This window comes from Typopeltis vanoorti, chromosome 11 (genome assembly GCF_054136105.1).
Source record: "Typopeltis vanoorti isolate ZY-2024b chromosome 11, IOZ_Tvanoo_1.0, whole genome shotgun sequence".
Lineage (NCBI taxonomy): Eukaryota > Metazoa > Arthropoda > Arachnida > Uropygi > Thelyphonidae > Typopeltis > Typopeltis vanoorti.
Window position 1 is genome coordinate 114,167,455 of NC_143559.1, and position 26,277 is coordinate 114,193,731.

At 37.0% G+C, this 26,277-nt stretch overlaps 1 protein-coding gene across 1 annotated transcript in view; it reads right to left on the reverse strand.

The window, feature by feature from the left end:
• Nucleotides 1-26,277, reverse strand: part of LOC150101961 (ubiquitin carboxyl-terminal hydrolase 19-like) — a 629,785-nt gene that overhangs the window by 334,538 nt on the left and 268,970 nt on the right. The window contains exon 11 of the mRNA XM_090399944.1: nt 14,699-14,809. Coding sequence (XP_090256070.1) covers nt 14,699-14,809 — 111 coding nt within the window. The remainder of the gene's footprint in view (nt 1-14,698; nt 14,810-26,277) is intronic.

Here is a 26,277-nt window from a genome sequence, read left to right on the forward strand (position 1 = left end):
CCTTAAATATTAGTTATTATGTCTAACCAGCGTATAAGCCTCTCAACAAGAATGTCTGCAAGGAGATGTGCTTTGCATTATGGGAGATACTGAGACAAGGAGTGATGAGAGCTTGGTCCACCTTTGCTACGAGTTGCCTCAGTCCTGAACTACCTCAGGTGCAAACTTTGTTTGCCTACACTTGGGTAAAGGATTAAACTAAATTTATTATAGTCTAACCAAGTGGAAAATAAACTTCCAATAACTAACTAATATCAGCACAGCTTGTAGGGAAATTGCATCAATTGCCACTGATACTTTTCTTTAGCTTTTTATTTCCCACTTAATAATGACATCTGCCAAAACTCACAGTGCCTGTGCTTGCATTTAAACAAATACAATATAAATGAGAAGTATATCTGGATCAGTCTCACAAAAAAAGAAAAAAAAAAGAAAGAAAAAAAAAAGTGAAATTTTATGTTATTGTTGACTGCTATATAATTGCCATTATTCAGGAGTAAAGTGGGGGAAACAGTTTGTAAGAGCTTTTAAATGCAAATATAAAATTTTGCGCGATAAATTAATTTATCAAACTTGATTTTATGTGGTTTTTTTGGGCTGAAATAACGTAGAAAAAATTGATAAGATTCCTTTGTCTGAATGTAAATTATGTTAAATAATTCATGTTTAAAATATTGTGTTTGAAATTAGAGATAAATGATATTAACGTTGTGAGTAAAGTATAAAAATAGTGTATCGCCTTAGGCATGGACCTTCAGAGTGAAAACCAGAGTGAGGTCATCGTGCTGCCATTCAATTATGGACATCTGAAGTTTAAGAACAAAGAACAGGGAGCGTATAAAAGGAGGCTGAAAAGAAGAAACAAGGCGAGCATAAAAGAGGAGAAGAATTACGGCAACCGCTGCCGCCACCAATGACTAGAGGGAGAAAAGGAGACCTGGACCTATTGCCTGCTGCTGCAGATGTTTCGGTTCCCGACTGCTGAGTGGAAGAAGCGAGAAGAAGCAATGACATGGCATACACAACCAGGGGTTTAGCGCCCATCGTCAGAGCTGCTTTTCAGCAGCAATTCCTCTAAAATATTCCAGGAGGCTTCCAAGGAGCGACTGAAAATGTACATTCCATCGGTTAGCTGGCCCCAATTCAAGCAAAGGGCTTCATGTCAGGACAATGGATTAACCAACGGTGGAATAAAAGAACTGGAATACAGAAATGTCTGAGTCAAGAAAGTGTCATGCATAACAGAGAGAATTTAAGATATCCTGAGTGAGGTATAGTTCATGAAAATGGACTGTAAGCTTACTGAAAGAATTATGAGTAGAAAATGATATTGCTATTAGTTTCCTTGTAACTTTTATAAGCAGGAATTGCATGTAAGTGTTACCAAAAGATCAGCAGTATAGTTTTGTAAGGTATTGTATAGTAACTAGGTAGAAAGTGTATATGAATTGCTGGTGCAAGGAATAATATTTCCTGAAAGTTAGTTATGTCAAAGGAAACGTTTATTCTATATCTATTGTCAAGAATGTGTGTCTAAGTTGAGTGTAAATGCTAAGTGAATACTAAATGTATATACTTCAATGATATGATTATCTTGAGTAAGTTAGACATGTTAAGAGAGTTAGTCATTTCTATTGTGTTGTAAATTCATGTTAAATTAGAATAAAATGTTTCGTTTAAGCAACAATTGATTTGCCAGTGCACTATCTCATAAAAAAATTCCTACCTGTGTGCATGAATAGATTTAGAATAGCCACAACTTGCTAAAGAGAGATTTGTTGAGACCCCACGACTTGCTATATAGTTAAAGAGAATTTTGTTGAGACCTTACTTTTATTATTCTTAGACAATATTAATTTTTCTAGACTGGCGCAGTCATTAATAAAAATAAATTTTCTCTAGAAGAATGGTCTGAGAGAATAAGTGTGCTGCAAATCGTATAGCCAGTGATAGTTGAATAAACAGGCAGCTAAGGGAGTCGTAGGATCAAAAGGGCAAGTGCAGCGGTCGGCAACCTTTTTGGAGTGAAGAGCCATTTTTAAAATTATATCTGTTAAAAAAAAATTAGGGAGCTGCATGCAGTGATGAGCAACCAATGGTCCGTGGGCTGCATGCGGCCCTCTCAGGTTTTTTGTGCAGTCCACGGTGTTCATTTTGTATGGCAGAATTAGTATATTTTAATTAAAAATCTATTTCATGAATGTTGATTTTTACATGTGGATTTATTTGTGCAGGTTAAAAAATTAAAATATACCTGAATAATGGAAAATAAATTAATACTTTCTTATCAAAGAAAAAGAAAATATTCTTTATGCGGACGAACCGAGTATTTGATTTAATATTTAATTGCTCATCACTGCTTCAAATTTAGAAACTATATTGAAAAATATTATAATTAAATTATTTATTCAGTTTTTTTTTTTTTTTTTTTTTTTTTTTTTTTTTTTTTTTACAGTAACACGTTATCATACTTGTAAAACACAGAGGTGGCATGTCACACGAAATTATATGATATTTTTAAATATTAAGTAATAAAACAAAGATTTCCTCCTCCTTACAAAAACATACAGTATGTATAAAATCCAATAACATACCTATTTCTTTAATTTTTTAAATTTAAAATATCTTCTTAGTGCGACTTTTGCTGTTCAATTTCTTGGGATAGTTTCTCAATATGCAGCAAATAGCCGTAAATTTCATTTTCAAGAGCCGCAATTATTCATTCAAAGAGCCAAATGCAGCTCCAGAGCCGCAGGTTGCCGACCACTGGGCAAGTGTAAGAAACAAAGGAAGGTTAAGGATGAGAAAAGGCGAAACTTTGTGAGTAGTATAAATTTTACAATGGGGCAGCCCAACAAGGATAAAAATTAAATTATGTTATAAACATAGTAAATAACACATTTACAATTACAATAAAACTTCCCCTATTTTTACATAAAGTTATGATTTTTCTTCTGTTGTATTACACATCATTTGTAATGCAGAAGCCATATACATCTCATAATTCTTGGCATCTTTAATGTATAGTAGAACCAAAGTAAAAAACTATCAACACCTTTCTCTCATGAAGAAATTTTTATTAATAAGGTCTAGCACCTTTTGGCCACTTGTAAATGAGATATATATGACTTCTGCATTACTTCAACCTTGGTATCTCTCCCAGGTCTGGCTCCCACTGATGAGACCTCAATAAAGGTTGAAATCAGTCTGGGAAGTGGCTCATTCTGCTATGCATAACATTTTACATGTCCGAAAGGGTGTGTGATTTGCATTATGGGATTCATACTATGGCAAGTGATGTGAAGTCATTAGCATGTATATACAAGTAGCTCAGATGTGAATATATTTCATGTGCAAAAATGCTGTTTTGCTTCCTTGGGTAAAGGATTAAAACTGAGTATATAATTTCTTGGTGTCTTTAATGTAATGCATAGAATATTCTGCATTAATGCTTTAATTAATGAAATGAAAGTATTTGTAATGGTACAGAAAGAATATTAAATAGAAACAAGATGCCTTAAAATTATTTTATGTCTGTATAATCTGTAGTAAAGCTACAGTACATCAGAATTAGACAAGTTCATTCCTATTGTTTCAAATTATTGGATATCAACTTTTCATTTCTCCTCACTTATATACAGTACTTAAACACATTTATTACGTGAAATGCTATTTCATTATTATTACTAAAAATTTGCAGTAAGTAAAATGGTTTTATTTTATAACTTCATAATTGTAAAAATGGAAGACTCTCTACTGGATAGTATATTTCTTGAATATTTATATAAGTAAAGTACACAATGTCTTAATTACTCATAAAAACAAATTTATATTATTAAGCTATTAAGTAAAATTACAGAATTCTCCTAAATGATCATCCACGCTAGAATTAATAATAACAATTATTATTATTATTACGGGTGACTCCAGGGAGTCTTTAGATTCATCGAGGGAGATCCTAAACATCATGTCCACACAACTATTCGACATTCTCACAGTATCTATCATACCTTGTCTTGAACTCGCTCACTGTCATAGCACCAACAACAGACTCTGGCAACTTATTCCACTCATTCACCACTCTAAAAGTAAAGAACCCAGCTCTAACACCCTTGCTAACTACACTCTTGCCCAGCTTCCATAGATGTCCCCTAGTGCTCCCACCACCAGTCCTGATCTCAAAAATATCCTCTGCATTGATCCTATAGAAACCCTTCAGCAATTTGAATGTCTCAATCATATCTCCCCCTTTTCCATCTATCAACCAATTTCTGCAACCCACAAATCTTCAACCTGTTCTCATAAGGTTCATTCCATAGACCTGCTATCATCTTGGTCACTCGCCTCTGGATCCTCTCAACCTCCTCCCCATCAAGAAGAAACCTAGGTGACCAAACCTGTGCACAGTATTCGAGATGAGTTCTTATCAAGGCTCGGTACAGAGGAACAATAACTTGTTTGTCTCTGCTCATCAAAGTATTTTTCAACAACCAAGTGAGTTGATGAGCTGATTTAGCTACTTTTGCAATGTGCTCCCTAAACTTCATATCCCTATCCACCAACACTCCCAAGTCCCTGGCCTCATCAATCTCCTGGAGTACCGTTCCACCAATGTGGTATATTGCTGCTAATCTTTTCACCTCAAAATGCATAACCTTACATTTTGTCACATTAAATTAACATCCATTCTCCTTAGCCCAGAACTCCAATCTATCCAAATCATCCTGCAAGATTTTGACATCTTCTGCATTCACTATTGCCCTACCTAACTTTGCATCATCAGCAAACAAATCAAATGTTCCTCTTAGATCCTTCCCTATATCGGTAATGAACAAATTAAACAGCAGTGGTCCAAGAACAGAACCCTGCGGCAGACCACTAGTCACAGGCCATCTTTTGGACTCTACTCCTGAATAAACTACTCTCTGATATCTCTCCATCAACCACCCACCTATCCATCTCACCAACCCTATATCCATTCCCATATGTTGCAGTTTACGGATTAGAATTCCATGTGGTATCCTGTCAAGGGCCTTAGCCAGGTCCAGCAGTATCACTGTAAACCATTACCCTTATCCAGTTCAGCCGTCACTGTGTTATAAAACTTGAGCAAGTTACTGAGGCATGATTTATGCCTCACAAAGCCATGCTGTCCCCCCATACAGTATCTCATTTTCATCAATCCATTCCTGTATTTTTCCCTTGACTACTTTCTTCAAGACCTTGACAACAACTCCTGATATGCTGATCGGTCGGTAATTTGCAACAGTAGTCTTGGATCCTCCTTTATGCAGTGGAACTATTTTCCCCTCTTTCCACACCTTCGGGATTAAACCAGACCTGAGACTAAGATTAAACAACAGGGTCAAGGGCACTGATAATTCTTTAGCCACTTCACATAAGACCAGTGGTGGTATACATCCAATCCCACAGATGTATTCACATTAAGGTTCTGTAATAGACTATTTACCTCCACTTCATTCATCACAATTCCCGTATAAACTAATAGTTCCTTCATTCTTTCAATGTCACCAACTGGATGATATACTCTTGCAAAGTGCTCGCTCAGTAATTCCACTATATCGACTGATTCAGTGACCTCCTTACCATCGGCATTCCTTAAAATCATTCTGCCATGTACAGTTTTTTTTTTTTTTTGCTTGCAGCATATTGAAAGAATTGTTTGGGATTCTCTTTAGCTTGCATAGCTAGTTTCCTTTCATAATCCGCTTTTGCTTTTTTTTTACCACGCTCGTTACCCTTCTGGCCTGTGCTTTATACCGTTCATGTGCCTGCAGGTCACCTTTCACTTTAAATTCCCTCCACAGGTGTTTCTTTTTTTTGCAGCTCAAGCTTAATCGTGTTATTCATCCATTTAACCCCTACTTGTTTTACTATTTGGACCCTAGGTATACAATCAGCCATAACCTCCTATAAATGCTCCTTGACAACTTCCCATGCTCTATCGACATCCAGCCCTCAGTTTTACATGCCATGGCACTGAACCAAGCAATCTTCTAAGCTTGTCATACTTGCCAGCACGTTAATTCCACATATACCCTGTCTTAATCGAAAATTTCACACCTTTAGCCGCCTCCCACGTCAAGACCTCATGATCACTCTCACCAATAGGTGGCAACATGGTCATATTCATTACAGTCAAATTCTCAGATGCTATTACCAGGTCAAGCACTCTCAAACCCCTAGTATTTTCAATTACATGCTGTTTTCAATTTCAATTACATAATAAACTAATTAAATGAAATAAGAAAAAATACTGGCTCAGAGATTGGAAAACATCAGTATTAATCCCAATTCCAAAAAAATCAAATCCCAGAGATTATGAGAATTATAGAACCATTGCTTTAATTTCACTTGCAAATAAAGTCATGCTGAAAGTGATCCAACAAAGGCTGGAGCCATATGTGAATAGAGATGCCACAAGAACAGGAAGGCTTTAGGAAAGGTAGAGGAACTAGAAACCAAATAGCAAACATGAGATGGATTATGGAAAGAACAAGAGAATTTCAGAAGGAAGTAGTCATCTGTTTTATGATTATAAGAAAGTCTTTGATTGTGTGGATCACAACAGACTGTGGATTGTAATGAGATCAATGGGAATACCTGAGCATCTCATCCTCTTGATAAGAGAGCTATATGACAACCAAAAACTTCAGTAAAAACAGTTTTTTTGAGAAACAGTGTTTGAGTGGAAAAAGGGGTATGACAGGGTTGTACACTGTCACCCTACCTTTTTTAATATCTGTAGTGAATATATTATGAGAATGGCTAACTTAGACAAAGATCCAGCTGGAATTAAGATTGGTAGCAGAAAAATAAATAATTTAAGATATATATACAATATAACCCTTATAGCAGAAACTAAGGAAGATCCGGAGCAGTTGATTCTATTGGTTAAGAAGGGTAAATAACAAAGCTGGGCTTAATTTAAACATCAGCAACACAAAAGTGATGGCTTCTGGCATTTTAAATGAATTTATAATAGAGGAAGATAAAATAGAAATCATTGAAAGTTATGATTTACTGGGATCCAGAAGCAAAAATGATGGTAAATGTGAAGATGAAATTAAAAGAAAGATAGTCATGGGGAAAAAAAAAAAGCTATGTTAAACCTGACAAAATTAGGAAAGATAGAGGTGTGAGTAAGGCAACGAAAGTTAGATGTGAAAGCTGGATTATTAAAAAGACAGAAAGCAAATTGATTCATCTGAATTATGGGTGTGGAGGAGACTATTAAGAATCTCATGGACTGCAAGAATAACCAATAAGAAGATTTTAGAGAGTATAAAGACAGAATGCTCCTTGGAGACGATGACTGCTAAACAGAAGTTCACGTACTTTGGACATATTATGCAAGCTGAAGAATCATTAAAAAAACACGGTTATGTTGGGGAAGGTTGTAGGAAAGAGAAAAAGAGGAGGAACACAAAAGAGCTAGATGGACAATATAAAAGAACTTACAAACTTGAACTTACAAATACTGAAAGAAAGGACAAGAGGCCGAGTGGGATGAAGAGCCTTTGTGAACAAGATCACCAGGAGTCAAAAACGACTGGATGGCACATAACAACAACATGTTTCTAACATTTTATTGTAATAGTGTACAGTATATTATTGTATTATTAAATGCCTGATAACATAACTTGGGAAGGACAATAAAATATGAACTACAAGACTCTACCTCAATGACATCTTTGTTAACTCTGTCTTACGTGTTTGTAGCTGATATAAATTGGAGGAATATGATGCTCCGATGTCAGTGCAACTGTTTCCAGGTAAAATGGCTGCGAGAAAGGAACCAATGGAGTTTTAAAGAGGCATTGTGATAGAATGCCATATTTCAGGTCTATCTTGCAAATTGTTGACAAATTAAGCCATCCCAGGTCAACAATCAATAATAGTATATTGCGATGGAAGCATAGGGAATCAAATACAAGTGCTACTCACAGTGGACAACCCACCACACTCACCAAACATGAGCATATAGGACGCTGTGAAGGATAATATGAAAAAACACTGTTCATCAGTTGAAACATTGAATGCAGAGTTCCAGGCATTGACTGGAACACAAAAACATTCAGAACTGAGGCTCACAACCGGTTTTCATGGTAGGAGGACTGTAATATGTAAGCCCTACATTACCCAAACCAATATGCAGAGTTGTCTTCAGTGGGAAATGGAAGCTTGTTATGGAGTGACAAATCACGTTACACCCTCTACTAAGCAGATCGATGGGTGTGGGGGTCTGAAAGATGACCGGTGAACATCTCTTACAAGAGTGCACAACTCCAACTATGAAATTCAGAGGTGGCAGTGTGATGGTATGGTCCTGCTTTTCCTGGTTTGCGCTCAGGCCTTGGTGGTGCCACAAACATTGAATTCAAGAGGTATCTGAACATTCTGGATAATGCAATGCTTCCTACTTTGTGGTGTTTCTACAGAACTGATCATTGTCTCTTTCAGCAAGACAATGCACTATGTCATAAGGCTGCTTCTCTAACTGCGTGGTTTGTGGACGTGAATGCCACCACACTTGACCGGCCTCATGAGACTCCTGATCCAAACCCTACCTGTGGAATAAACTGGAGGTGTTGGGTGAGGGGTCAAGAGACCTTCTACCCCACAACAGTCCAGAACCTTTTAATCCTGGTGTTTAGGATTATATGTTGATTCTCATGCATAGAGGAAATTGACAACATAGAGTAGATAATAAATAAATATTTCAATTATTACTTCCTATATTTTGCCAAAGTTAAATTGGCATCTTCAGGGATTAATACACTGATATCAATCCACTCACCTACAAACTAGCTAAAGACTTAGCCAAAGTGCTTTCTCAGACTACTGGCAATACTTCATCACATATAAAAATACTCAGCCCAGTTTAAGTCCCATGTACAAGACCTTATGCTCCTCAACACTGACTTAATGGTGAGTTTCGATGTATCCTCCCTATTCACAAATCTCACTTAAGATTTGTGAATAGGGTCTTATCCCTTACCCTGGCTCTTATCCAAGCAGAATTTCCACCTGATATCTCAGCCTGTTTCAGTTCACCATGAACTCTGGCTATTTTGTTTGGCAGGGAAAATTCGACAAACAAATAGAGGGAACAGCCATGGGCTCCCCCACCTTTCTCCCTCCTTGGTTAACTTTTTCATGGAGATATTGAAAAGAATGCCCTTAATTCTCCCCTCCTCCACACACACACACACCTTAAATCCACTATTTGGCTAGGATATGTAGATGATGTGTTTACAATTTGGCCAGCCCATTTGAACAGCCAACATACAAGGATCCAATTCACAACAGGAATAGAAAGTAACAGTCTGTCCTTACCAGACACATTGGTTATAAGACAACCAAATGTATCTCTGACCTTGACTGTTTAACGAAAACCCATACACAGGCAAATACATCCAACCACAGTCATATCATCCCATTCCCTCTCCTCTAACAATAAGGAACTATAAAAACTGCTACCTACCTATCACCAGATGAAACAATTCTATCACCAAGTACCTACAACCCCCCCCCCATTCCCTTCCTTTGAAATATAGATTACAGCAAATATTATCATTAACATCTGACCTCCATGGAGTCAGAGACTCATCATGGGAGGTACATACTATTGCACACAATGCTCATCCAACTGTGCCTTAAAATGATCCAATATGTCTACATTCAAAACACACTCAGGCAATGCATTCTGCTTACCAACCACTCTCCGTGCAAAGAACCTGCTCCTCATTCCTCTGCTCACACCCTCTTCATAGTTTCCAGCAATGGCCTCTTGTTCTACACCCCTCAAATTTACGAAAAATCTCTTCCGTTTCAACCTGATAACAACCCCTGAATAGCTTGTATGTCTCGATTATATCCCTACCCCTTTCCCTCCTATTCACAAGACTTTGCAACAACTTACATTCTCTCAATCTTTTCTCGTACTCCACATTCCAAAGACCAGTGACCACCTTTGTGAATCTTCTCTGGACCCTTTCCAACATATCGTCATCACCATGAAAGTCTGGTGACCAAATCTGTGACAATAATAAATATGAGGCCTGATCAAGACCTTATACGAAGGCATCATAACATCTCTATTTCTGCATGTCAGGGTCCAGAGCTCTCATTTCCTATACCTCCTTTAAAGTTTCCCCACCAAGTGTATACTTTGCATCCCATCATTCATGGTGTCACAGAAAAGGTGGCCAAGATCTTAAAAAAAAAAAGCAAAATTTGGTGACCACTTATAAATAGCACAGGAAACTAGCAATTGTTATCCACATCTCCCAAAGATCAATTACAGCCACTGGATTTGCCTGGAATGTACTAGGTACCCAGCAGCTGTTCATGCTATGGCCAAACAGGCAGGATAGCCAACATTCATGTATTAGGACTACATCTGTTTCCACCACTATGGTTAGTCAGGATAAGCAGACCATGCCCTAGATACCCAGCACAGGATCCATTGAAAAAAAAAATCCACTTTACTCCACCAAAGCAAATTTAAATTTGAAAAGCTTTTTCTTGAATCTGCTGCCTTACCAACGATCCCAACTTAAATAAATACGATTGTATCAAACTGCCTCCCATATGGAAAAACCCTCATCAGCGGGCATTCAGCTCAACGGCCAGGTACACTCAAACAAAGCCAATAGATGGCAAAATGACAGGACTTTAAGTCATCTTGTATCTCTCCTGTTCCATTTTTAATCCTGAATCTGCTCACATCTCTCGGTGTATACACTGCTCGGTGTATTAATCCCTGAAGATGACAATTTAACTTTTGCAAAATATAGGCAGTAATAATTAAAATATTTCAGTTATTATCTATTTTATATTGTCAATTTCCTAAAACAACATGATGGACATATCCAGGACCTCGTTACATGCCTAAAGGAAAAATTCCCATTGATCACTTGTGGAAAGTATGCCCCATAAGATTGCTGCATTATCACAGCAAAAGGAGGTCTCACATCTTACTAAGGTAGGTGCCATGGCTGTTTGTTCCTCGCAGTATGGTGTCTGTTGACTTCTTTCCAAGCAATGTGTATATGCATATAAAGAGTGAGGAAAGAAGTCAAAGAATCCTTCCTATTTTGCTATTTCATCTTATGTGGAAAGGGCCTCTGCAACCCTACCACTTTCTTCTTGCAGTGCCTTCACTCCAAAATGCTAATATGGTTGTGCCTAATAATACATCTCATGCTGCATCGGCTGTTGTGCAGAATAATCAGAGCCACGTTCAGGGCTTAGGCAGAGGGTCCTATTCAAGAAGTATATTACAGTCTCCATCAAAAGTCAGTGATACTGTGAATGAGCAACACAGAAGGTATAAGATTAATCTTAGAAAGGAATTTTACATAAGCACATGGAATGTCTGGGGTGTACAGATGGGTACTCTTGAGATTGTCTGTAAAGAGATGGATAGGTATAAAATTGACATCTCCTGAGAATTATAGAGACCAGATGGAATGGAGAAGGTCACTTCAAAAGACAGGACAGTAAGCTAGTTATTTACTCAGGTGGTGACTCAAAACATCATGGGGGTAGCTGTGATACTGAAGACAGCTCAAGAAAGAAGCCTTCTTGGTTATAACCCAATTAATGATAGGATACTCTCTATTAGACTTAAGGCTCACCCTACCAACATATCAATTGTGGTAGTTTATGCACCTCACACGGATAGGCCTGAAGAAGAGAATGAGGAATTCTATGAAAACTTACAAACTGTTTTGGAACTGCCTACCAAGGAGAGACATACTGTACATCTTAGGGGACTTAAATGCAAAAGTGGGAAAGAGTATGAGTGTCGGGCATGGTCTGGGTGTACGTACACCAGTGGCGAAAGGCTGTTGGAATTTGCCCATGCTAACAGATTAGTTATTACCAATACCTGCTTCCAGAAACATCCACGATGGACCAATACTTGGACATCTAACATTGATAGGTCAAGGCACCCGATTGATTACATCCTGGCTTTCCAGCAGTAGAAGACAAACATCTCTGATGTGCACACTTGTCCTGGAGCAGATTGTGGTACAGACCATCAGCTAGTAAGAGCAAAAGTAAGACTAAGACTCCGAAAACTTCCAGGTCGGGCACATCCCACTAGACTGGATGTTAGAGTAATTCCTAGAGGATTCATAGAAGAAACATCAACTCGGTTGGATGATTTTTTGGAGACCAATGAGAACTCACCAGAAATGCTTTGGGAAGGAGTGAAGGTGATAATACAGGATACAGCAAAGAAGTATCTCAGCCCAAGAGATCCATGGATATCAGATTCAACATGGGAACTAATCAAAAGAAGGTGATTGGAAAAACAAAGAGACACAGGGACTGAAGGATACAAGAGATTACACAGAGAAGTCAGAAGAGCCATCAAGCAGGACAAGAAAAAGTTCTATACTAACAAATGTGAAGAAATAGAGTTCCAGATGAGAAGGCACAATTATAAAAGGATGTTTCATTTAGTTCATGACTTAAAGCACAAGTTTAAGCCTAAATTGAATGTCATCAAAGACATGAATGGATCATTACTAACAGAAGAGTTGGAAATCAAAAACAGATGGAAAGAATACTGTTAGGAACTGTACAGCAGAGTACAGTTAAGATATACAGATAAAGAAAATGTGGAGCCCTCCAACCAGGAAAATTTTGATTTGGAACCTCCTCCACTTAGGCATGAAGTTGAAAGAGCAGTTAATCAGCTCAAGAGCAATAAGGCCCCAGGTGCAGATGAAATCCCAGCAGAGTTAATTAAGGCCACAGGGGAAGGAGAGATAAGAGTGTTTCATAGATTGATTACAAGGAGACAGGATCAGGCTTAGAGACTGGAAGAAGTCAGTTTTCATACCACTACATAAGAAAGGTGATATAAAGGCATGCAAGAATTATAGAACTATTAGTTTGATATCTCATGCAAGCAAAATTTTATTGAAGATCATGCTAAATAGGATTGAAGCCAAAGTTGAGGCAGAGATGCCCGAGGAACAAGTAGGTTTTAGGAAAGGTAGGGGCACCAGAGATCAGATCCTTTGCCTTAGACAAAAGCTTTAGAGTAGTCTAAGTAACACATTGCCAAAGAATTCAGACTCCCTCTGGCAATGTGTTTCTTAGACTACTCTAAAGCTTTTGACTGTGTTGATCATGTGAAACTGTGGGAAGTAATGAAAAGAATGGGTTTTCCTCAACACATTATCAGGTTGATAGCCAACTTGTATAAGGAGCAACAAGCCACGATAAGAACAGGTGTTGGATTGACTGCCTGGCTTCAAGTTGGAAAAGGAGTTAGGCAACGATGTTTACTTTCTCCTCACTTGTTTAGTACATATGCGGAGGACGTCATGCATGAAGCATTGGATGAGCTCAGGACAGGAATTAGGATAGGAGGTAGATTGATCAGTAATCTGAGGTATGCTGATGATACAGTACTCCTTTGTAATGACATGGAAGAACTAGGACTAATTCTTGACAAAGTTAACAAGATCAGTAATAACAGAGGACTTCAACTCAATCCTAGAAAGACAAAGATTATGGTTCTCAAAGGAAATACAAACAGAGAAGCTCTTGAGAAACAAGTGTACCTTAATGGAGAAAGAATTGAGGAAGTCAGCAAGTTTGAGTACCTGGGATCCATTATTAATGTGAAGAATTGATGTTCAGAAGACATCAGAAAAAGGTTAGGAATGGCTAAAACAACAGTCAGAGACCTGTCTAAAATCTGGAAGGATGGATCTATCTCCATGGAAACAAAATTGAGGATTTTGAATGCAGTTGTTTTTCCACTTTAAGGCTTCTTAAGGATATTGACAGAAGAAAGTTAAAATATTTTGGACACATAGAAAGGATGAAAGAGAACTTTTCAGAACAGTAATAGAAGGTAAAGTTCATGGAAAAAGAGGCAGTGGTAGACCATCAATGAGATGGATGGATGGTGTGTGTGGAGTGACTGATCTTCAGAGAGTTGAGGCTGCCAGAAAAGCAAACAACAGGATTACATGGCGAGGCCTGGTGTGGCACATCACCGAGCATCGGAGTGACCATAAGGCATCTGTAGATGCCCAGTGAAGATAGTGTATTATTTTACATATCTAGAAATCCAGCTCTAGAGATTTTTTCAAACAACTTCATTACATCTCTCACACTGGGTAATGATATTCATCTCCAATCTAAAGACAATCACAAACAATCACACTGACAGAATTTACACTTTCAACCTGTTGATTGAAAAGTAAGCAGGTTAACATTCAGCCAGCCAGAATGATAATATATAATTACTGATTTTAATATTAAATAATTTAATTTAAAATAAAGCCATTTCAAATCAAGATATACAGTATCTGTAACAGCATACTTTAACTGCATCTTTGCTGCTATATTCACAATTGTCAGTGATTATTGTGATGCACCAAAATATATGGATTTTCCTACTCCACAAAATCATTCTGAAAGCTTCCAATACCATCAGTTCCTCAAATTTTGCTGGGATATCAGCCATAAATTGTTGCTCTATCATCTTAGTGATGAGCAATCACTTTTCATATCAGTCCATTCTGTTTTTCTGAATCCAAAAAGTGGTTTAGCTGTTAATAACAAATGCAAATAACACAAATCCAACTTCATTTGAAACATTAAAAACAAACATATTGCTGATGTTCAAAATCAGTACCTTTTTGCACACTGGGCAAACAAGTTTAGACTTATATTGTCCTTGGAAGAGGTCCACAACTATAGAATCATTCCTTTGCTTATATAATCTCCATGATTCTTCAGCTACAACCTGAAAGTATAATTAAATATGTTACTATGAGAAAAAACTGTCAACGGAAATGAAGCTGGCAACACTACAACATTTTATTAATAAACTTGGTTTATATTAGATTATTGTTTGCTATTTCAATATTCAGTCAATACAAAGGCAATGAAGTAGAACAGTTGTGTATTTGTAAAAAACACTGCAGAAGACTCAATACAAATCAAAAGCGTGAAATCTTTCTCAATACTGTAAAACTGAAAGATAAATGTGATGACAAATGATCATAATTATCTTCTCATAATTAAATGCTTCTCATACAAGGCTAACTGCTCGATCCATGATTGGATACCATATAACAGCACTTTCTGAATACGAAAAAAAAGCAAGATATTATACTAACAATTAGAAAGAGGATACACAAAAAAGCTGTGGATTATTACTGCCAAAGTTTGAACAGATTCATACACTTTCTGGCAGCTTTTCTTCTACCTTTATGTAAAAAAACAACCTTTTTCTACATTTAAGGGTTGAATTTTTTGATTGGCATAAAGGCATCATGAAAATTAAAGCATCCATGATATATGGCAGAGATTTTTTCTAAAACTTGACATAGCTGGGAACTGCTGTTTTTCAGTATAATTTTTTCTGGCCCATCACCTATGTGCATATGTATGTATGTAGTTGACTGAATTAAATAAACAGATTGTAACATAATATGGTAATCTACCATTTATCTGACCACAGTGGGAAGGCAATTTGCTATTCTGATAATTGAAGGGTCAGATAAGTAAGTATAATTACCATATTTTTTCATGTATAAGACAATACTTTTTTCTAAAATTTTTAGACCAAAAATTGGGGGATGTCTTATACATGGGGAGTAACTGGTTGAGAGACCCGTGGTTGCTGTGGCGAAACTGCCGGTACTTTGTCTCCGTGAACAGGCTTCCGCCAATCACTAGCCTTTATTAACTCTGTCAACTGACGTCATTAACAGCTGATTCTGAATAAACCAAAAGCATTCATATGTCTGCAACTCGTTGGTGGGGTAAGTTAATGCATTAACAATATTTTGAGCATTAGCCCATAAAAATGTCTGAAAATAAAAAATAATGAAGAAAATGATATGCCTGGAACTGAGAGTGATGCATAATTTCTTAGTATGTATCTTAAAAATATTACCTAATTACTAAATATACTTTGAATATTTAAAAAAATATCAAATGTGTTCTGTTTTATGTTTAAAATATTGATTTCTTCATTTGGGTTCGAAAAAGTAGAGTTCGTCTTATACACGGAAAAGTACAGTACATGGTGGTCTACAATGGTGGGCCACTAATGGGCAGGGATGCACAATATACAGCTTCTCCCTGTCCTTTCCTTTGGTGTTACATGGTGACCAGCATTCATTTTACACAAATTATGGACTCTACAACTGTGTTATAAATAATTATTTTAATTTCCCAACATTTCGACCTTCATATCAAGGTAATCGTCTGGAGTACACACACACACACACACACACACACACACACACACACACACACACACACACACACACACACAGAGAGAGAGAGAGAGAGAGAGAAGCTAAATTACATGATTTGATCAACGTTTATTCTATTGGCCTAACCTCTAATGAAATTAAAATAAAATTACAATAAATAAATGAAATAAAATAAAATAAATTAACTACATCAAAGCTATATTCCAATTAAGACAACATCAGAGAAACATTCTTTCTAGATAGTTTTGTTACAGTGAAAATGATGTCCTAATTTAACATTGCAATTGTTATATTAGATTTAAGATTCTGGATTACCTATGGTTCTATTATAATCAACTCTTAGGGAGAACGGTTAAGTGGGTAGAACATGTGCCTTCCATATGTTAGGGATTTTTAGACCATCATTATTGTTAAGATTAGAGTGATTGAAAAGAATCTCACAGGCCTTAAATTTACGTTCATTCCATGTTTTGGTGTGATGTAAACAACAGGTGCTTTTCCCATCAATTCCATGTAAAGTGTTCAGGGCATGATCAGAAAGACCAGCTTGACCACAGTTATATTTAATGTGTCGTTTATGTTCCTTTTTTCTGATACGAATTGTGCATTCTGTTTCCCCTATATAGGGCAAATTACAGGCGCAACGAATACCGTATACCACAGAGTGGACCAATGGAGGGAGTGGATCCTTGGATGTGTTGAGTAAGTTCTTTAATTTTGCAGGAGGTTTAAAGGTGGTTTTAAGGCTGTATTTTTGTAGTATTCTGTTTATTTTGTCTGATACCTCTTTAATATATGGAATGGTTAGAGTTTTATTATTATTATTATTATAAGGGGAAATCCAAGGAATCGGCCCTAACATCATGTCAAGAACAACTATACATCTTTCACACAGTATCTATCACACCTCGCCTTAAACTCATTCATGGTCATAGCACCCACAACAGACTCTGGCAGCTTATTCCACTCATTTACCACTCTCCAAGTAAAGAACCTAGCTCTAACACACCTGTTAACCACATTTTTGCCCAGCTTCCATGTATGGCCCCTAGTCCTCCCACCACCAGCTCTATTCTCAAAAATATCTTCTGGATTAATCTTATAGAAACCCTTCAGTAATTTGAATATCTCAATTGTATCACCCCTTTTCAACCTATCAACCAATTTTTGCAACCACAAATCTTCAATCTGTTCTCATAAGGTTCATTCCACAGACCTGCCACCATCTTGGTCACTCGTCTCTGTATCCTCTCCACCTCCTCATCAAGAAGAAACCCTGGTGACTATATCTGGGAACAGTAGTCCAGATGGGGTCTTATCAGGGCTCGATATAGAGGAACAATAACTTGTTTGTCTCTGCTCGTTAAAGTATTTTTCAGTAACCAAGTCATTTGACAAGCTGTTTTAGCCACTTTTGTAATGTGCCCCCTAAACTTCAACTCCTTATCCACCAACACTCCCAAATCCCTGGTCTCATCAATCTCCTGGAGTACGGTTCCACCAATGTGATATACTGCTGCTAATCTTTTCACTCCAAAATGCATAACCTTACACTTTGCCACATTAAATTGACATCCATTTTCCTTAGCCCAGTCCTCCAAACTATCCAAATTATCCTGTAAATTTCTGACATCCTGTGCACTCACAATTGCTCTACCCAACTTTGCATCATCAGCAAACAAGTGAACATTTCCTCTCAGATCCTTTCCTATATCGTTAATGAAAAAACTGAAAAGTAGTGGTCCAAGAACAGAGTCCTGTGGCACACCACTAGTCACAAGCTGTCTTTTGGACTCCACTCCTGAATAAACCACTCTGGTATATCTCCATCAACCATCCTCCTATCCATCCCCATCTGCTCCAGTTTACTGATTAGAGTTCCCTGTGGTATCCTATCAAATGCCTAAATTTCAGTGATTCTACTGGACCAAGGTCCAGTAGAATCACTGAAAACCCATTACCCTTATCCAGTTCAGTCGTTACTGTGTTATAAAATGTGAGCAAATTACTGAGGCATGATCTACCCTTCACAAAACCATGTTGTCCCCCATACAGTATCCCATTTTCATCTATCCAATCCTGTATTCTTCTCTTCTTCTCTTGACTAGTTTCTCCAAGACCTTGACAACGATTCCTGATATGTTAATCGGTCGGTAATTTACAACAGCAGTCTTGGAACCTCCTTTATGCAGTGGAACTATTTTCCCCTCTTTCCACCCCCTCGAGACTAACCCAGACCCGAGACTCAGATTAAACAGAATGGTCAAAGGTACTGACAATTCTTTAGCTGCTTCACGTATGACACCAGCTGGTATACCATCCAATCCCACAGATGTATCGACATTGAGGTTTTGTAATAGACTACTCACCTCCACCTCATTCACCACAATTCCCATATAAACTTTTGGTTCATTTCTGCAATGTCACCACCTGGATGATATACTCTTGCAAAGTGCTCGCTCAGTAATTCAACTATATCAACTGATTCAGTTACCTCCCTACCATCGGCATTCTTTAAAATCATTCCGCCATATACATTTTTTCTTCTACTTACAACATATATCGAAAAAACTGTTTAGGATTGTCTTTAGCCTGCATGGCCAATGTTCTTTCGTAATCCTTTTTTGCTTTTCTTACCACACTCGTTACCCTTCTGGCCTGGGCTTTATACTGTTCATGTATCTGCCGGTCACCTTTCTCCTTAAATTCCCTCCATAGCTGTTTCTTTTTTTGCAAGCTCAAGCTTAATGGTGTTATTCATCCATTTAACTCCTACTTGATTTATTATTCGGACTCTAAGTATACAGTCAGCCATTGCTTCATGCAAACACTTCTTAACCACCTCCCATGCACTGTCGACTTCTAGCCCTTGCAGTTTTACATGCCATGGCACTGAACCAATCAATCTCCTAAGCTTGTCATACTTACCAGCCCGATAATTCCACATGTACTCTGCTTTAATTGTAAATTCCACACCTTTAGCCACCTCCCAAATCAAGACCCTATGATCGCTCTCACCAATTGGTGGCAACATGGTCATATTCGTTACAGCCAAATTTTCAGATGCAATTACTAGGTCAAGCACTCTCTGACCCCTAGTATTTTCCATTACATGCTGTCGCAGATAGTTATCCCTTAATAACCGCATAAAATCCAATTCCTTCCTCCCATGTGTCCTCTCCTCCTTCCACTCATTTCTTCTATTTGCTTATGCATAATATCTCCACCATCTATTCCATCACCTGGTCTATAGCAGCACCCAAGTGTATATATTTTGTTCTGCTAGTTTCAATCTCACACCAAATAGCCTCAAATATGCTCTTATCTCTATCCTGTGGTTCCACTTCTATTCTCCTTGGCTGTAGCTCATCCGCTATCATCAATAACACACCTCCCCCCATTTTATTCTCCCTGTCTCTCCTGAACACACCATACCTCTCACATTCAATCCCACTAGCTGTGTCATCTTCTATCAGCCATGTTTCACTAATGCCAATAACCTGTGATCTGGAAGTGCCAACCAAGGCCAAAAATTCTTCCTTCTTGTTCCTAATACTTCTGGGATTTGTCCCATCCCTATTTTGATGCCTTATACTAACTATCCCATTCTGATCTGTGGTCTTTCCTACTCGCTTGAGCACATTACACACTCAACTGTCTCCCTAAAATCTGCATATCTACTCCCTCCCCCTTAATAACTCTAGTTTCACTGGTTCTGTACATTCACTTCCACTACATTCGACAACACCTTTTCAAGTCTCCGCACACCAAATCCATTTAAATGTAATCCATCCATTTTATATAAATCCTTTCACCAATCGAACTCATTCCACACATCCACAAATTCCACACCACTCATCAAACATAATTCATGCATAAAGTCATTAGCAATTATGGCCCATTAGCAATTATAGTCTTGTTTATTTTTGTTTTTAAGTGAGGTCTTGTACAGAATTTTGTTGATAGTTTGGCTGTAACCATTTTTTAGGAAGGTATTGCTGATAACTTTTAATTACTTATATATATACTTTTAATTCATCTTTAAGTGCTTGTTTATTGGAGCAAATTTTCAAAGCCCTGTTTTTAAGTTGACCCCTAGTTTTTGTGTTGGGTGGTGTAGGAGTTTTTGCGTATATATTGGCCAGTATGCGTCGTTTCCAGTAAACATATTGCTAACTTTTACATGGAACATTTTGAGCAAATGTGCTCTAGATTCCTCTCTTTTAAAACCCAAAGTCTGGCATTGGGTTTTAAAAGAAAGACTGCCAGAAGGAAAAGATGTGTGACAAGTGCATCTAGAATTGGAAGCGTGTTCTGCTTTTCAATCTTGATTCTGAATTGCATGCATTTGTGTTGTTTGTTTAGGTGGCTGAGGAAAGTGCCTAGTGGCCAGATAGCGAAAACATCGTCAATGTATCTAAGTGATTTAGAAAAGATAAGTTTCATGGTGAAATTCATGCTGCACCTACTCTAATACTTCACATTTCTTAATGAAGAGAACAATACATCTTTGTTCATGATGTAATATGAACTACGGGGGGGGGTAACTTTTGCTTTTCTTTTGATCAATCTAAACACTTACTTGATCAGTACAACCTACACTGAACTCTTCCTTTTTGACTTGCTTTTATGGAATATTTATAAATTACCAGAAGTACATAAAATGATAGAGTGCACCACAATGCATCAAGGTTGTTATATTATTATATGCTATCTACATGGAGTCTGGAGACTCACTGTGGGAGATCCACACTAGCGATTAAACATTAAACACAAAAAACCTATCATACCTCTTTTTAAATTCATTTACTGTCAGCGGGGCACTCACAACTAATTCTGGTAATCTATTCCACTAGTTCGGCATTCCCCAGGCAAAAAATCTAGTCTGCACACCCTTGTTATGACACTCTTACACAACTTCCACAGATGATCCCCCTACTAGTTCTCTGACTATTTGTTATACATTGAAAACTTTCCTTTGCATCAAATTTATAAAACCTCTTTAATCTTATAAGTTTCTATCATGTCTCCTCTTCTTCACCTATCAACTAAACTTTGTAACCCACATACCCTCAACCTATCTTTATAGGGAGCATTCCACATACCTGTCACCAGCTTGGTCACTCATCTTTGAATTCTCTCTCTCTCCACCACCCCCTGATTCCCAAGAAATTAAAGTGACCAAATCTGTGCACCAAGTCAAGATGCAGCTGAATCATAGAGAGGGATAATAATCTCTCTCTCTATCTTTACTTGTTAGCATGTTTTTCAACATCCAAGTAATCTCATCTCATCTCATCTCATCTTCTTTATACCCTCTTTTACCTTGCGGTGTCGAGGGTCCATTGATCATCGGACCTCACTCCGTTTACAGGATAAGGTGGTCAGCCTTATGCCCCGATGTATCCTATGGCCTGTAGTGTTAAGTTCTCAAGGCCAGTTTATATATAAAAATATAACGGAAAAAAGTTTGCCTGCTTTGCGGGATGAAAAACCCCAGAATAAACTGGGGGAAAAACCCTGCTGTCCATGCCCAAGACTGGCTAACTTGGCTATGGCTGAGGAAGATCCTTCAGCTCCTCACATCACCGACGGGAATCGAACCTAGGACACTCCTTCCCCAGGCATATGGTTGTGAAGCGCATAGCCAATAGGCTAACCGCGCGGACCATCCAAATAATCCTTTGAGCTATTTTACCAACTTTTGCATTATGCCCTCTGAACTTCAACTCTCTGTCCACCATTATTCCCAAAGTCCCTAGCCTCATCAATTTCCTGAAATCCATTACCATCAATGTGATACACAGTATGTAACCTTTTCAAACCAAAGTACATAACCTTACATTTTGGAACATTAAATTGTCAATTAGTAGAAAATTCCCAACAGGAATTAAGTCAAGAATACATATCCATACTTGAAGTAGAAAAATCCATCAAAAACCTAAAATGTGGAAAGGCAGCTAGAGAAGATGAAATTTAAACAAAAATGCTCAAATACGTACATATAAAAGTTTTGCAGTGGCTGCACTGCATAATTTAGAAGGCCTGGTTAGAGGATCGAATTCCAGATGATTGGAGCAGACTCATAGTACTCATCCATAAAAAGGGAAATAAAACTAAATGTGAGAATTACAGAGGTATTTCTCTATTGATTGTTACTGGTAAGATGTATGAAAGTACAGTATACTTGAGAAATGGCTAAGAAATTTTGTACAGTATACTTGAGAAATGGCTAAGGAAAATTGTGCAATGGAAGTTTGGTGAAGAAAAAATTGGATTCAGGCCAAGGGTGTCAGGATAAGTTTTTCACTTTAAAATAAACAGAGAAATAAATTTCCAATTACAAAATTGTAATTTCCAATTACAAAACCTAATGTCTAAATTTTTCCCTTACTGCAGTCGTAGCTATCCCTGACTATTGATTCGCTTAGGTTTTATTTTAATGAGTGGTACATTGCGATTTCAGATCAGGCAATTTGTTAGGTAAAAAAAAGGTTTATTCATCACATTAATACAATACACAATTACTAAAGGTTACTTAATTAAGCTAAATCTCTCCTACAAGTTAAATGGGTTAAATAGACATAACCTTAATGTTCCTAATCTTTCTCAACATTAGATAATATCTGCAACTAATTTAAATTACTGACTCATTCCTACAACATTTGACAATCCTATACAAGCATTTACCTTATTTAATTTCAAGATATACTAGGCTATGACATACATTAGTACATTAATTCTACACTGTACAATATCTCATTCTCAGACATGACACAATTTACAGGTAGATTAGATTCTAAAGTCCTGTTTCAATTCATGTAGGTCCAATCACTGAGCATATCCGCACATTATTGCATTTCAATTCTTTCTAGTGTACAAAGGAATTAAAAGGTTCCTACATTACCAAGTAACTGGATCTCTCTCTTGTCCTTTCTCTCAATCTTTCATAAAATTCACATGGCTTGTTGCCCTCTCCTATGGTTTGCTGTCTTCAAAACAAGCTGGCAATTACGAACACGAAGCACCTTCTCCAACGTGGGCGAAGCTGCTCTGCCGGATTGGTCCACGCGGTTCTGCATATTGTTTCGGTCTGCACCGACTTTTCTGCCGTATCGATGATTATGCTTGCACTGGATTGCTATCTGGCCACATAGCTGCCACTGGACATCATTCTTCTCGACTTCACTCATGTACTCCTCCTTCGGGAACGACTGGAATAGGAATCCAAGGGAGAAAAAGCAAAAGTCCCAGGTTGGCGTTGTCAAGCTCTCTCTATATATATCGCTTCCTGAGCTCTTCTCCCTATTACATCACCTTTTTCGGCCGGCACCTAAATATCTTGCACTCGGTACCATTCTCTCCTTGCTGAGTTCTCCATGGGGACCTCCCGCGCGCAACTTGGTCTTCAAGTACGTGATTGCCTCAGGTCACATTTATAAGCCAATTATCTCGTTGTATATGTCGATCTAACTTTCTCATGCTAACATAATTTTCACTAAATTTCAACCCCCTGTCAGTTTTACAAGGACACATAACGATATAATACATAGGAGAATTTATAATTAAAAGACAATTTCATTTTTTTCATCAAATTTCACCTATACCTATCATCATCATCAGTTGAATCAGTCTTGGGACTGGTAGCTCAGCAGCAATTTCCTCCATTCTGCTCTGTCATTGGCTTTCTTCTTAACCTCCTGGTAACTCCTCAAACCTGTGCTGTCTTTGACTTGGTCAAGAAAGCTTTTCCTTGGTCTGCCTCTTCTTCTTTTCCCCTCTATTTTGCCTTCAGTTATTCTTTTCACAAGTCCATCATGTCAAAGTGTATGTCCATACCACCTATCCCTTCTAATTTTAATTGATTTTATTAGAGTTCTTGTTTCGTTTATCTCTCTCAGGACTTGTTGGTTTGATTTTTTTTTGTCCATTTTATTTTGTTCATGCAATGCCAGCACCACATTTCAAAAGCCTCCAATCTTCTTACATCTTCTCTGCCCAGAATCCGAGTTTCACATCCATACAATGCAATGTTCCATATCAATGTCTTTATTAATTTTTTTTTCAATTGTAGGTTGAGGTTTTCTGTTAAAATGCTTTTCATCTTAGAGAATTGGGGTTATGCGTTGTTTATTCTTGATCTTATGTCTTCTCTTGTTCTGCCATCTTCTATTATTAGGCTACCTAAATATTTAAAGCTTTTCAATTGTTTTATTTGTTCCCCGCTGATGTCTATATGCTCTGTATTGATATTCATTTTATATTTTTCAAGGTTATTATTTAGTAATTCTAACATTGTTTTTAACGTTCTTCTGTTTTCTGCTACAAGGGCTATGTCATCAGCAAATCTCATACACATGACTTGCTCACCATTTATCTTTAGTTTCCTGAATGGCCTTTTCAATATATAAATTAAATAAAAGTGGTGAAAGTATACATCCTTGTCTTACTCCACTCCTGATATTTATTATTTTCTCCTTATCATTAATTTTAATCCGTTCATTTTGATTTTTTGTAAATTTGATAAATTATTTTCCTATCCCTCAAATCTATGCTGATATTAGTTAGACAATTTCGGAGTATTTGCTGGTTTATTCTATCAAACACCTTCTCTAAATCAAGGAAGCAAATGTAAGTATTTTGACTAAGGTCTAATCTTCTCTCTATTATTGTTCTTAAATAGAGTATTGCCTCTCTTGTTCCTTTATTCTTTCAGAACCCAAATTGGACTTCATCCAATAAACAATCTATTTTTGAATAAATTCTATTTTGAATAATTTTTAGCAAAATTTTGCTAACATGTGGGATTAAAGCTATTGTTCTAAATTGGCTGCATTTGTTTGCATTATTTCTTTTTTGGTATTATGGTTGATTTCATAAACTCCTTTGGTATTTCACCTCTATCATAGATTTGGGCTATTAATTAATAGAGTAAGATTTTTGTCTCATCATCTAAATTTTGTAGCAGTTCTATAGGAATATTGTCTACACCTGGACTTTTTCCCTTACTCATTTCGGACAGTGCTTTATTAAATTCTTCTCGCATTATTGGGGGGCCTAGATTATCTTCATTTTGATTTTCTATGCTGATATCATCAAGTTCGTCGCCATTATAGAGATTTTCAAGATAATTCTTCCATTCCATTAATTCTATTAGTAATTTTCCATTTTCATCTTTGATGGCATTGTTTTTGCTGTTCTTATTAAATCTGAAAGTCAGTTTGTTAATTTCTTTATAGGCTTTCTCTATGTTTTCTTTTTTAAATAATTCATCTATGTTATTACACTGTTCTTCCAGGTATTCGTTTTTGGCTTGTCTACATTTTCTTGTAATTTGATTTTTAAGATATTTGTATTTGGCCACATCTCTTCTTTAACAGCATTTTTATATTTTCTTCTTTCATCCATAAGGCTAAGTATTTCATCTGTTATCCAATGTTTTCTTTTTTCTTTTTTCTGCATTTTTCAATAACTGATTTGATGAATTTGTAATAAACTCTTTAATCATATTCCATTGGTTTTCAATATTATTCTGACTATTTATGTTTTCTAGAATGTTATGATTAGTTGCCTCTTGGTATCCTCTCTTTACTTCTTTTCTCTTTAATTTTTCAAGGTTCCATCTTATTGGTTTGTATCTTTGGATTTGTTTCCTATGTTTCAGTTCTGTTTTCATTAAGACAAGGTTATGGTCACTACTAATGTTGGCACCTGGATAGCTTTTGCAATTTTTTATTTGGTTTCTGTATCTTTTCTTGACCAATATATAATCTATTTGATATCTATTTGAATCCCCAGGTGCTTTCCAGGTGTATCTTCTTCTTTTTGAAACTTGAAATAGTGTATTTGCTATAACTGTTTTTGTGTACAAAATTCTATTAATTGCTTTCCTCTTTCATTCCTACATCCAAGACCAAATCTTCCTGAAACATTATCATTCTTCTCTCACTATAGTATTCCAATCTCCCATTATTATTGTATTGTC